At 40.5% G+C, this 17,679-nt stretch overlaps 1 protein-coding gene across 5 annotated transcripts in view; it reads right to left on the bottom strand.

Moving 5' to 3' along the window:
* The window catches only part of HDAC9 (histone deacetylase 9), a 1,019,027-nt gene that overhangs the window by 456,786 nt on the left and 544,562 nt on the right, over positions 1–17,679 (bottom strand). For 3 of the 5 annotated variants that reach the window (XM_066354134.1, XM_066354133.1, XM_066354136.1), the window contains exons 8-9: positions 5,697–5,825; positions 1,002–1,117 (exon numbers count right to left, since the gene is read on the bottom strand). In XM_066354134.1, coding sequence (XP_066210231.1) covers positions 1,002–1,117; positions 5,697–5,825 — 245 coding nt within the window. The remainder of the gene's footprint in view (positions 1–1,001; positions 1,118–5,696; positions 5,826–17,679) is intronic. The other 2 variants (XM_066354138.1, XM_066354137.1) reach the window with 1 other exon arrangement.

The following is a 17,679-nucleotide window of genomic DNA, read 5'->3' on the forward strand; positions in this document are numbered from 1 at the left end:
AATGATCACGTGTTATTTTAGACCAATTTCCTCTAATACATCATTCTTCAAAAAACAGAGTCCATATTTTATTCATCTTTATATCCCCATTGCCAGCTAAAATGACCGGCACATAGTAGGTCCTCAATAAATGTCTGCTCAGTGGAACACATTGTTCCTCAACTATAATATTCTAATTCTTTTTTTTTTTTTCATTACTCTTTAGGTCAAAGGAATAAAACCTACCTTGCTATGCTGTTCTTCTGTGAGGTTTGCATGAGGTTGTCTTTATACTTACTGGTGGGTCTACTCCCATCAGAATACCCAAGAACCAGCCCTGGCTGGTTGGCTCAGCGGTAGAGCGTCGGCCTGGCGTGCGGGGGACCTGGGTTCGATTCCCGGCCAGGGCACATAGGAGAAGTGCCCATTTGCTTCTCCACCCCCACCCCCTCCTTCCTCTCTGTCTCTCTCTTCCCCTCCTGCAGCCAAGGCTCCATTGGAGCAAAGATGGCCCGGGCGCTGGGAATGGCTCCTTGGCCTCTGCCCCAGGCGCTAGAGTGGCTCTGGTTGCTGCAGAGCGACGCCCCGGAGGGGCAGAGCATCGCCCCCTGGTGGGCAGAGCATCGCCCTTGGTGGGCATGCCGGGTGGATCCCGGTCGGGCGCATGCGGGAGTCTGTCTGACTGTCTCTCCCCGTTTCCAGCTTCAGAAAGAAAGAAAAAAAAAAAGAATAACCAAGAACCAAGCAGGACTACTGTGTTGTATCACTTCCGGACAGTATAAACTCGGTATAACTGAGTGTTTCTTTTTCTTGAGGACTATATTTCAATATAGTCAAATCTCATTGACATCCAAACTTTGTAAATAAGACCAAGCTTACTCAATTCCTCACATTATAAATTTATATGAAAAATCACTAAGAACTGGTGGCTTTAAACTTCCATTTAGAAATGTGACTTTATGTTAGGGGGCTAGTCGAGGAAGATGGAGTTTTTAAAAGAACCAAGATAATTAGGGTCTTACCTCAGCATGAGGCGTCGGTGGCAAAACTGAAGTCTCGTTTTCAGTGACATTTCCAGCTGGCCCGTTGTTTGGTGAACTGGGACCAGACCCTGGAGAACTGCTACTGACTGAGGATTCTGCAAAACATTGTGAAGGACAAACGCATTTGTGAAAAACATCAAAATTGGACGTTAGTTAGACTCTTAAGAAATATATAGCATTGGACATTGTTTTTACCCCTCAACTGAAATGCAAGCTCCGTGTCAGTAAATAAAAAAGAACAGTGAAAAATCTGAAACATTTCACCTGAGTTTGTGAACTTATCCCTTTCCTCTTCCCCTTGTCAAAAATCATTCAATATTGTGAAATCCACTAGCATCTTTAGGCAGAGTACTCTCAGGAAAGTTCTATTTCTTGTCTTTTTCTTCTCCTAAACTCCAGCCTGAATCACTTTGGGATGCTGGACATTTTTAATCTTTCTTTAAACGTGAGTCAAATTCAATGTATTCTAGTATTAAGTGTGCCCTGCTTACCTCTGTGATCACTACCCTTGAGTCATTTTCACTTCCTTCTTTTCCCCAAATCAGTTACTAGGTCAGTCCATTTTGTTCTTTATAGGATCTCTCATGCACTTCTGACTACCATCATTTCAGCTTCAGCCCTCAATCCTCATTATTTTCGCAGGGACTCTAGCAAAAGTCTCCTAATATTTCTGAGTTGCTACAGTAGTCTCCCAAAACCTTCCTCTCTAAACTGTGGCCAGTGAGTTGGATCATAGTGAGACAAGTTTCACCGTGTTCCTGTCCACCAATAAAGCTCTGAAGTCTGTAAAAACAGCTTAGAAGTTTATTTGGAATGTAAAAAAGTATGAATCTGGGGAGACATCGATTTGGAAAGACCCGAATTGTGCCCCAGGGAAGACAGAGAGAGCCAGAGCATATAAAGTCAAAACCCAAAGGCTGGAACCAAAGAAACTATTCTTATTGGTTACTTAACATGGTGGGACAGGTGTTCGAAAAGGTTTGGTCGGGTCCAGAGACCGAACTCTAAGGTAAGATAGAGAGGAGCAAATTCAAGGATGCATTTCTGAAACAACACAAAAGTCACAAACCTCATCTGGGTGCAGATGTATACAAGTCTGACTTCCCTAATGATCTTCGCACTCCATTTTAGGGCCCTCTGGTACTCATACTCCATTTTAAATGTTTCAGTTCACATTCCCCTGATAACCGTGATTTCCTGCTAGCACCCCGCCTATGCTCTGTGCTCAAATTTAAATTGCCTCCTCTACCTCATGTCACTTTCCGATTTCATGCACGGGACCTGCTTCATTGCAGGTCCAGTCCCACCTCTAGGATCAAAGCCCGGCTCGGGTACCATCTGTCTTCCAGGGAGCAGTGCTCTCGATCTGCAGGCAGGATCTGCTTGCTCTCCCTTGGAACACTTCTACATTTCAACTTTCTATTCTAAAGATATCTCTGCACGGAATTGCCATGCCAATAGGAAGGACACGAGATGGATGACAGATTTCTCAGCCTGCCACCTAGCGATGGTGGGATTGGGCAATCCCAAAGTGCTTCAACATCTTGCTCACTGCCTTTCTGCCTATATATCCGCATCTATTTTGATTACCGGTGATCTGCTTTTTACCTTTGCTTCTTTCTTGGTTACTTTTCTTTTAAAGAAGAAAACTCACATCGAAAACAAATCCTCTTAGGAGCTTTTTCTCCCTCCCCCTGACGCCTAACATGTTTCTTTCCCATATGACTAAGTACCGCTTTCTCTTTGATGTCTCATTTCCATATCCCGTCTTTGAAAAAACAACAGCACAAAACTCGTCTTAAACATTCTGTCTTGTCAAATTAAAAACGACATTATTTCTCTTCCACGATATTCAGACAGAAGAATTTCCTTATGTAGAAATCACTGATAATCACTGAAATTCAAGGCAACAAATACTTGGGCAGGCTTCTACAGTTTCCCACTGGAAAAGGTCTGGGAGGAGAAGTAGCCACTGATTTTCTGGGACCACGGAGAAAAAAATCTCAAAAGAGAAACAAATATTCCAAGAGGGGCTTGCCTGAGAGTAGTTCAGGAAATGGGGACAATGGGGAAGGGGAGAGGGGAAGAGAGGGCCCACGGGGCGCAGGGCTGGGCCAAGTCTTAGAACTGAAAAATAACATGGCCGTGGTGGGGAGGGCAGAAAAGTCCAATCCGAAAACGAGGACGATGGCAAGTGGTTCCCATGTCAACTACTGGGAGGAAACGGGGCATGGGTGTGAAAACCCAGACAGGGAGCCGCTGACGTGGAGCAGAGAGATAGAGAGGCGAGAGGAGAGAGGCAACAGAAGTTCAACTGCTTTGATGCTACGATGGTCGCAGACTAGTTGCAAAAATAATGAGCACTGAGATCCAAACAGAGCTCATCCAGATGACATAAAGGCTGGCAGAGGAAGGACAAGGAGGACAGGTGAGGACAACTGTGCCCTGCAGTTCAGATTCTTCAAGCACGTTTAAGAGTAAGTACAACAAACCAGTTATAAATATCTGAAATAGCCCCACCGGCCCCTGCTCACTGGTCAGAAATGTGTGTCTGGTAAGCACGCAGGTCTCTCTGTGAAGATGCTTTATCTCCTCAGATGGAAAGGGGCGTCGTTACTTCACAAAATTAGGAAGAGTAAAACAGGACATTTCAAAAGGGGAAAAACCTTGAGCAGAACTCTAGCAAACTGTAACCGCTGTCAATGAGAAACCATCATAACTCAGATTGGTATTAAGCTAAATATAACTGCAACTTGTTAAGAAAGAAAATGTAGCCCTGGCCGGTTGGCTCAGTGGTACAGCGTCGGCCTGGCATGCAGGAGTCCCGGGTTCGATTCCCAGCCAGGGCACACAGGAGAAGCGCCAATCTCCTTCTCCACCCCTCCCCCTTTCCTTCCTCTCTGTCTCTCTCTTCCCCTCCCGCAGCCAAGGCTCCATTGGAGCAAAGATGGCCCGGGCGCTGGGGATGGCTCTGTGGCCTCTGCCTCAGGCACTAGAGTGGCTGAGCAACGCCCCAGATGGGCAGAGCATCGCCCCCTGGTGGGCGTGCCGGGTGGGTCCCGGTCGAGCGCATGCGGGAGTCTGTCTGACTACGTCCCTGTTTCCAACTTCAGAAAAATACAAAAAAAAAAGAAGAAAAAAAAAGAAAATGTGACTGGGGAGAAAAAGGTATCAAGAAAAGAGAGTAGTAGAAAAATAGAAGGGAAAATTGGGATAAATATGACCTTAGACAATAGATTCTGAAACAAAAAAATAAAAGCAATGTCTATAGTTTTCTTCAAGTTTTTCTATTATGAGTGAACAGGGAACCTACCTTCTAAATTAGAAAAATCATCTATGTCTATATTAAAAGATTGGTATATTCATTATTCTTTTTATTCATTAAAACAGATTCATTCCCAACTTTCCATCCCACCAAGAACCTCTATTACTTGATTTTTACTTAAAAAAAAAGTCTCAATAGGTCTAAATTAATGATCTTATCTGATATTACAAAATAAATATAAACTCTAGTAAAATATTTTTGGTTCATTTATTTAACATTTCTTACCTCTCAAGGAAAAAAATCTCCCACTATCACTTTTCTTCAGATAAACATGATTCTGTCAAGATTGAATAAACTTTTTTTCCCCTAAATAACCTGTCAAACTTAGTTACGTTGGTATTTTGTACTTTCACAATTCTCTATAAATTGTCTCCCCAAAGTAGACACTATCACTGCCAAAGGACATATAGAAAACAAATACTTTTAAAAAATCTTAAGGACAAAATGTGGTCTTGGAGAAATAATCTATCAACTGACTATATTGGTATAAGCACAATTTTCTTTGGAAATAAAGAAAAATGGTTGTACATTACCACTTCTTTATTGATGCAACCAAAGGAAGTGACCAGCCCCAATGCATAGCTTTAAGTAGGTGCTCAGTAAACAGTAGTCAGTATTATTGTTTTGACTAGGTTACTTGGGTCTTATATCCTAAGGTCTTCTCTAATTTCAGACCAGGTACAACTGGGACTAGGGGGCTTTGTAAGACATCAGGTTGAATTTCCTAACTTGTTCACCCCACTACCAACCAGGCAGCTAAAAAAATAAGAACTCTTCCATTTGAGACTAGTGAAAATGACAGATTCTTTCCCTTCACAAAAGGCAATATATCCCCCTCCTGCCATAAGTCCCAGTTCACTAGTAAACACATAAAGACATTTATGAGTTCTGTGAATTTGTTGAAAAGTCAAGGTTTGCTGTTCCACGCAGTTTAATTTTCCCAGATGCATTTTGTACATTCGTGTCTGAGGATGGGGGAAGTGTTCTTCTCGGACCTCCCTCTGCTCATTTCTCATCAAATTTCATTAAAAGTTATATTCTCCTGGTTGGCATTTCCCAAATGGTCTGCCTGTTTCGGAGAAGATTAGGGGGGAGCTTTTGGCTTCCCTGGTTCCGTCTAGATTGACACATATTTCTGTTTCTCGTTCATTTCCTGTTTGACACAGTTGGTGAATGCAGGGCAAGGTTTACTGAGCGCTTGTGCATTTTCAATATAATCGTCTTTCAAGAAATGTTTCTCTTCCAAATAACTTTTCATAGGCAACAGGCATATTTATTCTAAACTATTTTTTTTATTCCTACAACGAGCATTTTTTTTGTGAGTGTGTGTCTGCCCAGTCCTCAATTACCTGTCACCTCAAACATTCGCTTCTTGAATGAAGTGACATTGCCATCCTTCCGCCTGAGTAAGGGGCTGCTTCTCCTCTCTGCAACTTTCTGCTTTAACCTGGACCGCACCTTCAAGTTGGGCTCAGAGGCTGGGGATTGAGACAGAGAAAATAGATAAAAATTAAAAATAGAGAGCCAGTTGCTCCTGTATATAAAATGTGGCTCACCCTTTCCTTGATCCCTTCTCATCTCAAGTTAAAAACCGAAGCTTGTAAATAAGGCATTGACTTTGAATTAAACAGACAAATATGGTAATTATCCTTATGAAATGTGTGAAATGCTTTTAAACTTCTCTAAATGTAAAATGAAGAAAAAAAAAAGTTAAAACATAAGGTCTCTACTTATTTGATGAAACCGAATTGGATTGTTAATGGGAAATTTAATCACTAAATATGTTTGGGTCAGAGTAAGATTTATTATCCTTCCCTGTCAGCCCTTTTAATTGTCTCTAGGGTGAAATTCAATAACCACACAAACAGGACCCTAATGTGATTTTAGAGATGCTGGCCTGATTTCTGGTAATAAGAAGACACCTCGGTAGCATCTAATTTATGTCTAATTCTGACTTCTGGAATACTTCTTTGTCAGCAGTTTCTAACCTGAAATCCTGGGAAAACATACTCAGCATTAAAACACTGAACCGAGTAGAATTGCTTTGAATAAAACTTTCTGTCCATTGAGCATACGATGACTAGAAAGGAAGAATGACCAAGTCTCAGCGTTGAAAAGGTATGAATTAGGTTACATGTCCCAAAATACAAATGCACATTATTCATATAGATGTCGCTATCTTTTTGGTGAAACTATTCTAAACAGTGATGCTTTACAAATCATTATTTATTAGGTTTTTAAGTAATTACATTTTAGAAGAATGGAAACATTGAATTTCTATGCAGTAGAAATTAATGACAATGGTGGTGATGGTGATGAAGATCATGGAAAGGATGTTTTTGATGATAGCTAACATCTATAGAGTGGTTTCTACATTCCACTACTGTTCTAAATACTTTGTCAATATTAATTTGTTTGATCTGAAAAAAATCCATATGGCATAAACTCTATATACACCTTGATAATATATCAGTGAGAAATCAAAACTCGGAGAGAGGGTAAGTAACTTGTGCAAGGTCACACAGGTAAACCGGGGTGGGGGCGGGATCTGTCAGCAGGCAGTCTCCCCCAAGGCCAGTCTTCTAAATATTGAAAGTACTGCTCCTCCGCCATCCATTACATCTGAACACCATACAAATTCTAAAGCTGTTCTTCCAAAGCGTTCCTAATCGTCTATTATGATACAGTGTAATAATTTAGCCAGATTTTTGGATCCATGAAAATGCTTCCTTTGAAGGAATTTTATAGTTTGCCAAACTCCAAAAAGTGTCAAAAGCGGAACTTAACATTTTATTTATTTCTTTATTTATCTTGCTTTCAGCCTCCCAGGGTCTCTCCGAAAGTTCTCTTGGCTCTTCCCACCCCTGTCTCTGCAGCTTCTCCTGGACAGAGAACCCGTCCCTTCTAGGTTTCTTTGGAACTTAGGTGAATTAAAATTTTGAAATATGAAATAGTTACAAAAACAATAATAATGTGAGTTACGTTTCTGTGTGTTCCACAACTGAATTTATGACTGGAAACACTGAAAAATGTAAAAAAGTGGGGTACTGAAAATACTGCAAAAGTAGAAAATGGAGGGAAGGCAGAAATCAGGATGGAGAACAGAAATCCCCGTGACTGTAATGTACCACACTTCCTGGGCCTCCTACTCTCAGGCAAAAAAGGTAAACAGTTTAGGGAAGGACTAAGGTTCCTGCCAGACCTCCCTGGAGTTCAAGGCATTTTATCTTAGTGGAGGAGTAAGAATCTGAATGACCACCATCCAACTCACCCAGGGTTAAAGAGAGAAAATGGGACTGTATTCATCTACTTAGACATGTTTTCTGTACATATTTATTTTAAAATTCCCCGAATCACACCAGTTTTGTTTCTGAAAAGCTGGAACTAATAAATATATTCATCTAAAACCTAGAAAGAAAAAAAAACTGAGGAATCCCTCATTTCAGGGGGTATTTTATAGCTTCACATTGATTTTGAAATGTTCCCTCATTTTTGTGAGCAGTATATATTGAGATCTGCTGGTATTTCGTCCATAACCCTAGGACAAACATCGGATTCTCTGACTTGGATCTAGGCTTGATTTTATGACAAACCCTAATGGATAAAACACTACAGACTGCCCGTCCAGCAGGAGTAAATTAATTGATTAATCATTTCAAAAGGTGGAGCAGCAAACGGACTCTGTTTTCAGAGGGGAGTGTGGCAGTGAGCCCACATGACGCCCCTTCCCAGTGAGACTCTAATGCAGGGGTCACCAAACTGTGGCCCTCTGAAGCCATTTATCCGGCCCCCGCCACACTTCCGGAAGGGGCACTTCTTTCATTGGTTGTCAGTGAGACGTCGCAAAGTGCGTCATTGCTCACGTACAGTACTACTTCCGGTGACGCAGGATACACACGTCACGGCTCTGGAAGCGCGTCATATCACTTGTTACAGCTAGCAGTGACAAATATGGAACCGGACACTGACCATCTCATTAGCCAAAAGCAGGCCCATAGTTCCCATTGAAATACTGGTCAGTTTGTTGATTTAAATTTACTTGTTCTTTATTTTAAATATTGTATTTGTTTTCGTTTTGTTTTTTTACTTTAAAATAAGATATGTGCAGTGTGCATAGGGATTTGTTCATAGTATTTTTTATAGTCCGGCCCTCCAACGGTCTGAGGGACAGTGAACTGGCCCCCTGTGTAAAAAGTTTGGGGACCCCTGCTAATGCCTTCAAACGGACTCTTCATTTGTGAAACAAAAGTCTAACACCTTCCTTATTTCACGGGGCTGTCTGTGCCCTCCTGATTAGATACCCGAGAAGAACCCTGAAGATCTGGGTGAATGCAAAAGGGAAGGAAAGGCTTATAGAATTTTTACTACTGTTCCTACTGCGGAGGAATGACAGCCAGTACTGGGCCCCAATCTCTTGATTCCCAGTCCAGTTGTCCTCATTCTGCTAACACGTTGCAGGAGCTGGGACGAAGTTTCCAAAATCAAGACAAAACTATGCCAACAGCTTGGAAAAAGAGCTTATGCCAGTTAAACGTTCTACCTGAAACCTAGCATCCCATAAGCTTCACGGGTTGGCAGAGGGCTTTCATTTCTATGTGTCTGTTTGAGAATGGGCTGGACAGACAGCTCTTAAATTTCTTTCCATGAGTCAACATGAAAAAAGCGAACACCAGATTAGGAATGAGGACTGGGATCTGGCCTTGCATCTGTCAGCTACTAAAACCAATAATCTTGACTAATTCCTAGTTTCAGCTGAAAGGTTGATCATGCAGATTAGTTTGAGTGATACCTTTGTTATGTACATTGAGAGATGCATATTTAAATTCCTACTCTGTGCATTAGCTATTTGACTTTGGATGAACTCCTTTGTATCTGTAAACCTCTGTTTCCCATGTTAAAACTTGGGATGGTGTTGGGCAGATAAAGTATATTATGCTCACTTTGTTAAAGATAACGCTGCCCACGTGGAGGCCCTTGCCCAGGTGATATTAATGTGTGTTGGGGGGCAGGCAGGATCGTTGTAGCCTGGGGCTTGGTTTTGGGATTAAGCCTTTCCCACCCTTTTTTGATGTGGGGTGGTACAATCCAATCATGCCTCAGAGAAGTGACTTTGTATTAGAGACTTCCCTATTTTGTATATTGGATTAAGAGTTTGGATTTCTACACTATAAAATGGGGACTAGGCGGGAGCTTGCTCTCTTGGTTCCTGGGATGATTAGCATGAGAGAGCAGAGGGAGCAGAGCAGAGAGCAGAAAGAGGCCATGTAGCCAGGAGAAGCAGCCAAGATGGCGGAGTGCTGAGTGAGATGCCAGTTTGTGCAGAGTTTGTATCTGGGATAAGGAAGGAGATGGGGAACTGAGGAGAATAAGGCTGGTGAGCTAGAAACCTTTGATTCTAGGAAACTCGGATAAGTCAGTGGCTTTGTGAGCACTGAATGTGAGTGGGTTTTGGAGCCCAGTGTGTGTTTTTACTTGCCCGCCGGGTGCAAGCTAGAATTAAAGAAAATGGCCTATCAGTTTTTGGCTCCATTGTTTCTTTACCGACTGTCCGAATCCAATGTGAACCTGCACTGGCCAGGCTGCTGTAATAGTGGGCCTGGCCCTGGCTGCTGGCTTTACAGATGGTTTTTCTCTGCCCCCCCCCCCCATTATTGTCAACAGACTGTATTTCCTGTCTGTCTCCGAGGCCCTGGAAGCAGAACCTTAGGGTTGCTTCACCCCAGACCTTTGCCGGTGGGATTTCATTTGGGCTCAACCTACTGGTAAGACTGGCTCTTGATGCAAGGACTCAGGAGCAGGTGGGCCAGGATACGCTATGCACTGCCTGCTACAGGGCCCTGTAACAGCTTGGTCTCTCCCTCACTCCCCTCCTCTGGAGGGCCTCTGGTCCATGGCTCCAGCTTCCCCGGGATTCCAGGAACACTGTTTCCTCCCCTGGCTTCTTCAGCCCTAGGAGAGGGAATGGCTTCCTGCCATTGCTAGTTTCCAGATGCCTCAACATCCCTCAGTGTCATAAAAGTCTGTGATCCAGATTGTGTACGTCTTGCTTTCTGCCAGGACAATCAACAGAGTCCTACACATACTGCAAACTTATGATTGAATCAAATGCAATAATGTCTAGTAGAAGGTAAACTAGTGGTTTCTCAACCAGGGAGATTTTTTTTTGGTATTTTTCTGAAGCTAGAAACCAGGGGAGACAGTCAGACAGACTCCCACATGCGCCCCACCGGGATCCACCCGGCACGCCCACCAGGGGGCGACGCTCTGCCCACCAGGGGGCGATGCTCTGCCCCTCCAGGGCGTCGCTCTGCCGTGACCAGAGCCACTCTAGCTCCTGGGGCAGAGGCCAAGGAGCCATCCCCAGCGCCCGAGCCATCTTTGCTCCAATGGAGCCTCGGCTGTGGGAGGGGAAGAGAGAGACAGAGAGGAAGGAGAGGGGGAGGGGTGGAGAAGCAGATGGGCGCTTCTCCTGTGTGCCCTGGCCGGGAATCGAACCCAGGACTTCTACACGCCAGGCCGACGCTCTACCACTGAGCCAACCGGCCAGGGCCTCAACCAGGGAGATTTTGATACCAAGGTACATTTGGCAATGTCCGGAATTGTCTGTCTTTATTTTTTTTTTGTTTTGTTCTGTTTTTCAGTCTGGAGATATCTTTGATTGTCAGTTGCTATTGGACGCTAGTGGACACAGAGGTCCTTCTAAATATCCTGCACTGAAAAGAGGCAGCCCTCACAACAAAGAATTATCCAGACCCAAATGTCAATATTGCCTAGTGGTGTGAGAAATCAGTAACTAGCAGTTGTTAATAGCTGTACTCCACTGAGATGATCAAAGGAAATAATACCTGTTAGAGATTCTCAAAGAGGATGCAGGCCAGAGTAAGGGAGGAAAGTGAACATTATCTGAAATCAGAGAGTGCTACTAGGTACCTTAAAAATATGAAATATTTCAATACATTTTATACTCAGAAATTTATTTTAAAACATTTGTAATATCGCTGTTTTTAATGAAAGCAAAATCAGACAACTTCTATTGGTTATGGAGAGATACAGAAATATATAATTTCTCAATTTGGAAGGATAACTGTTTGAGGCATTGTGGTATTTATTTTCTCTATCATGAACATAGCTTTTTAACACTAGGAATTATTGATATTCCATAAAGTGCAATATAAATTAATTTTCTTAAAATACAATACATACAACTTTTCTAAGTAAAAGTCCATATCCACTGTTTTAGCAAAAACTTCTGATATTTCAGTATGAGTTTGAGTCACAGGAGATATTAGTATGTCAGCGGTGGGGGTGAAGGCTGGAATGATAGATAACCATCATGTAGTCCTTGCAATGCTTTATAAACTCACTCCTAAATTTCAGAAGCCCACACACTGCAGCTCAGCATGATATATACCCAAGCAGTAGAATTAATGACCCAGTGTGCTGACTCAGTTTGCAGTTAAAGTTCATTCCTTTTTTTTTTTTTTATGTCTGGTCTCCCTAAAGTCTGAAGATTTCCATTCCAGTGACTCACTAATGGAAGGCAAATCCTCAAGAGCCCAGAAAGAGATCACTAACTGGGGAGAGACTCTGCTTATATTTGAACTTATTTTATGCCTAGTTGCGCTAATCGTATTTCTATTTTTACCCCACACCCATCACTCCCTGCATCTCAATTAATCACAGAAGCAAAGCTTTTTAGTGTGTGTGCCCACCTAAATGCACTTGTCTGCTGAGATGAAAACCTCGTGTGAAAAATTGATTACCATTATTTAAATAAAACAATCAGTATTAAAATAAAGAGGGCAGAACTAAAAACTTCTTCTTTTACTCAACAAAAAGGTAAACAAAAGGAAACAAAAAAATGTCTGAAGAATGCCTCAGCAACCAAATTTATTTCAAATCTTTCGTCTCAATCGGAACTCCGTGATACAGAATGGACTCGGGTATGACTCAGAATGAGACTAAACAATAGCAAATAAATAGTAAAGTTAAGTAGCAGAAGCACGGGTTAAAAGAATCTGGATTCCAAGGCAGAGTAAGTGACTTGTCATTTCACTGAGATTGGCGTGTGTGGTGTCATTTTCTCCCGTGTATACACACATACAGACACAGAAACTATCTTTCATAGAAGCATGTAGTCTCTCACACAAACAGACCAGACACATCACCTATTACAGAGCAGTCACAACGCCTGCAAGCATTGTGGTGGAAGATCAGAGGGGTGGAACAAAGTTACTAGCTCAACTGGCTTTCCGTCAAAAAATAAGTCATTCGCCTGACCTGTGGTGGCACAGTGGATAAAGCGTCGACCTGGAATGCTGAGGTCGCCAGTTCAAAACCCTGTGCTTGCCTGGTCAAGGCACATATGGGAGTTGATGCTTCCTGTTCCTCCCCCTTTTCTCTCTCTCTATCTCTCTCTCTCTCTCCCCTTTCTCTCTAATAAAAATGAATAAATAAAATCTAAAAAAAAAAATAAGTCATTCAATAGAGGCTGAATAGATTAATGTTTAATGCAGTCCACATATAAGATTAAAGAACTTAAAACTAAAATGAAAGAGTAAGTAGAGTGACATAAGGCTACAACTGATCTACCCCCTTTGTTAAGTACAATGTTACCTACATTAACAACAACACAGATGACAATAGTCCTTTTCTGTTCTTTTACTCAGGATATTCACAATACTTTTTGGTTAATAATTGACTTTTCATAGTTCCCTCACCTTTTTAACTTGCCTGTTTATAATTTTTACACTGTTTATTTTTATGTTGTAAAGACATTAACATCTACTAAGAAGGATTACTTACTACAATTATTTTGTCTCTGTTCATTTTTATTGCTAAATTATAAACATTCTTTATACCAATAACAGATAAAAACTCAATCCCACATATCATGTTATATAGAAGTTCTTTATTCTCATATGGAGAAAAGGAATAAACTTCCATGGAGTCATGGTTAATATTATTATTAACTATCAATTATTAACTATCAGTCAAGATTAAGAACTAGATTAATATATCATATTAATGAATACTTGGGATATTCAATAATTCCACCTGCAATGCACATTTTGCCCTATCATATTATGTAAAGCTCATGTCTTCATCAGTAGTCCCAGTATTGTATATTCTTATTTTAGCTTCTAATAACTAGCCACATTCACAGTAATATATGAATTCAATGTACTGGAGAAATTATAGTACTACAGTGTGTCCGTAAAGTCATGGTGCACTTTTGACTGGTCACAGGAAAGCAACAAAAGACGATAGAAATGTGAAATCTGCACCAAATAAAAGGAAAACCCTCCCAGTTTCTGTAGGATGATGTGGCAGGATGTGCGCATGCACAGATGATGACGTAACACTGTTTACAGCGGTAAAGTCCCCGGCCATGTTAGTCGAGATGTGGACGGTACAGAGGAAAGTTCAGTGTGTCCTATGGCTTGCTAAATTTGAATCCATGACCAAAGTGCAATGTGAATATCTGGCGTGTTTATAACGAAGCGCCACCACATAGGAATAACATTACTCGGTGGGATAAGCAGTTGAAGGAAATCAGCAGTTTGGTGGAGAATCCCCGTTCTGGTAGGCCATTAGTCAGTGATGAGTCTGTAGAGGCTACACAGGATAGCTACCTAAGGAGCCCTAAAAACTCTGTGCGTGAGCCCACATCGAACTGCACAGAATAGGTATGAAACTGGGAGAGTTTTCCTTTTATTTGGTGCAGATTTCACACTTCTATCGTCTTTTGTTGTTTTCCTGTGACTGGTCAAAAGCGCACCATGACTTTACCGACACACTGTATTCTTTTTGATTCAGAAATACTACTACAGACATCTACCCATTCTACTATTGAGAACATGCCAATTATGTCTATTTGTTAAAAGAGAATCAATTCTTTCAAAATGCATATTGATAAATGTTAACCCAAATACTCAATTTACATTTGTTCTTCTGAAGAGTATTTATAACATTTATTGATTACTTCTGATTATATGTCATATATGTTCAAAATTTTTAGAAATGGAGCAAACTGAGTATACCCTATTAAAATGTTTCCTTTGTGTTATATATATAAAAGTATTCGAGAATAAGAATCATATTATATGTACAATTGTATCCTGTTTGTTCACTTAAGACCTGTATTATGAGCCTTTTCCTTGTATATTATATATTTGTTAAAATGATTCCATTTATTTTTTTTTTCACTTAAAAACTGATTATGGATCTTTTCCCAAGGAATTATATATCCTTTAAAAAAATACATTATGTGGCTCTACCATATGTCATTATGCCACACTTACATGTGAGTACACACTATTTTATTTCAGTGATGGATAATGTTAGATAATTTAGGTCATCTACATGTTTTGCTTTGAAAGACAGCACAGTGAAACATATCATTGTGAATGTATATGTGCATTTGTGAGTATTTCCTTCCATCAGTGTAAATGGGAATTTAATTCTTAGGTTCCTTATGTGGGAGAACAATCGCCACCACCAACTTCTTATTATTAGGAAAAAAAAAATACGAATAGGCATAGAGGGCAAAGAGTATTATGGTGTCCCAGGAAGCAGTCAGAGCAGCACGTGAAAACAGTACGAACGTCCATATTGTCTGCATTTATACTTTAATTTATAGTCTTTTTTTATTTTTACGTAGCCTTACAATTGCCACCACCAACACTTTCTAACCTTCAACCAGTGCAAAATGGCTCTAATCCTCAATGTTTCACTGAAATTACCGCATGCAGTGCTTGGAGCAGAAATGTAATGATTTTAAGTCTAATCTCAGTACTTACCCACTCCACACACTCACAGTGGCTCTCAATAAACAGTTTTTGAATAAATGCATGCTGCATGTATCCATGAGTGAAAGCAAACAACATTAAAAGGCTGGATTTCAAACGTTGAGAAGAGAATTAGCTGAGATTTAAATTCTCTAATTTCTAAAAATTTCTTGATGTTGAATGTATGACAAGAGGTCTTTGATCGCAGATGTGGAATAGAGAAGGAATTTCATTTTTCTGGCATGCACAAAAATTCCTGTATTTGAGAATCAAGGAAACGCATATCCCTGCAGTCTAGAATACATGTATATGTAATTCCTTTATATGTTTAAATTATTCAAATATAAAATGTATGTTTACCTATGTTAAGACAAAGTTGGAAGATCTACATTATTTGTCGATATAAATCCTTTTAACATACTTGCTAATCAGACACTTCAGAGCTACATGTATAAACATAGGTGTAAACAGGTTCCTGACCAGGTAAGAACCATCATAGTGTATGAGCTCTGCCCTGGGACAGTCCAGTATTTGATCGCCACACACGCTGAGACACACACAAGTTCTCATTCAGAAAATTAATGCCTATCTCTGAGAAAGCCCTCGATATTGGCATAAATTTAACCTTTATTGCTCTTATGTGTGCCTGCAGCATGAACTTCACCTAATTATGTTCATAAGAGTCTGGGCTTGTTTTCCACTTTGGACTCTGCCACTAACTGTGTGATTTGAGTCAAGTATAATATTATCTCAATGTTTCTGTGCCTCCATTCTCTTGCCTGCAAATGTAGATAGTAATATCCTTTCTCTTGACTTTAACGAGTTTAGAGGTACTGAATGGAATGATAAATATAGTAAATCACTGTCTAATTTAAACGTCATAAAACTTTCTTCAAATGTATGACTTTCAACTTTTTGTCTCTGATGTCTATCTGAAATGTTTGAGTTCATTCCCGTAAAAATATGAAATCATTCTCTATCTAGCTTTTTTTCATTTGTTCCCTTTGTTTTTTTTTTCTGACTTTCCCAGTTTATAGGCATCCCAAAGCAGTGACTCAATCTCTTTCCTACAGAATACAACTGCAAATTAAGTTTATAAAAATTCTTTTATAAAGAATCTTGCTATATTTCTAAATACCTAAAGAGGTGTATCCTAGCTCCAATTTTTTTCCTACATATTTATGTATCCATGTAAGATACATTTATTCACTGCCTATTAGAGCTCTCTAGAGATGCTAGGGGTATAATACCAAATAAGTTACAGATCTTATCCTTAAGGATTTCTTAGCTAAGTAAAGAATTTAATTTAATATATACATGTGTGCACAGAGATGTGTCCTGGTATATTTGAGCATCTACATTTGGCATAAAGAAAGCAATGAATATTTAGGTAGCCTTATAGGTAAGAGGAAGGCATGAAGTAAAGATTAAGAAAGGGGAATTATGTATCAGCTGAGCGTTCAAAGATGAGGATAAACTATTCAAGCTCACACTTTAGGAAGAGCAAGGATCATTTGAAAGACAAGATATGAATAGTTTGTGTGAATGTGAAACAGAAAGAACTGTTCATGGATTTGCAACTTGTTCAGTACTGCTAGGGCAAAGAGACATGAATGGTGGGGTTGAGGACACAGGGGAGAAGGTTAGGAAAGAAAGGTGGGAGGGAGGGGGACATTCGTCCAGGTCATGAAAGGACCCTCGCCTTGCACATGATAGAAGAAGTATTAAATAATTCTTAAGTCGGAGGATGGGAAGTTAGGTTTAAATTTTAAAAAGACAGAGAAGGCTGACTGGACAGAGGTATGTCAGAATCAGAGGATGGTGAAGAATTGGAATGGGAATTGAACTCAATGGGTGCTCAGCTACAACGCAAGGCAGGATGAGAAAAGAGGAGGTTTAAGAGAAAACAATGACAGAACAGATGATGAGATGAAGGAGAACTGTGAGCCCAGTGTGCCTTCCAGAGTTCTGGATTAGGTCCCCATGCAGAAGAGGGTCCTATTAGTTTCGTTAGGGAATCACAATGTTCAGCACGGTTCAAGTGGCTTTCTGGTTAATCTTGTCACGTACCTGTATGCATTAAGATTTAGTTACTGCTCCTTAGAACTGTTAGCTATTTCAATATAATTTTGGGACTCTCAGTGCATCCACCAGTCTATCTGGCCACAGACACATCCAGTTGCTATAAATCAACAACGCCATGGACAAAACGTTAATTAACTTCTGGTTAACAGGAGTTTTTCCTCCACCCAGCTCAACTGCCACCCTGCTTCCTGTTCTTCCTTTCCTGTTTTCAACATGTCAAATCATTTGGGCAGGTCTTGTTCTTATTCATTTTCCTTTGCAAGTTCTGATTTTGAAAAGTTTGTAATTTTGGAATGTTCTTGGTAAGTCATTCCTGCTTCTGTGGAATTCGAAGCTTTATTATATTTACCATGAATTTTCTTTATAATGCATATTTATACGGAGATACTATGATCCATTTAAACTGATGTAAGTGGCAACATTTTACCTCTGAATCTACAAAGGTCACCCCAGAACC

The sequence above is a fragment of the Saccopteryx leptura genome, chromosome 12 (assembly GCF_036850995.1).
Source record: "Saccopteryx leptura isolate mSacLep1 chromosome 12, mSacLep1_pri_phased_curated, whole genome shotgun sequence".
In the NCBI taxonomy this organism is placed as follows: Eukaryota; Metazoa; Chordata; class Mammalia; order Chiroptera; family Emballonuridae; genus Saccopteryx; species Saccopteryx leptura.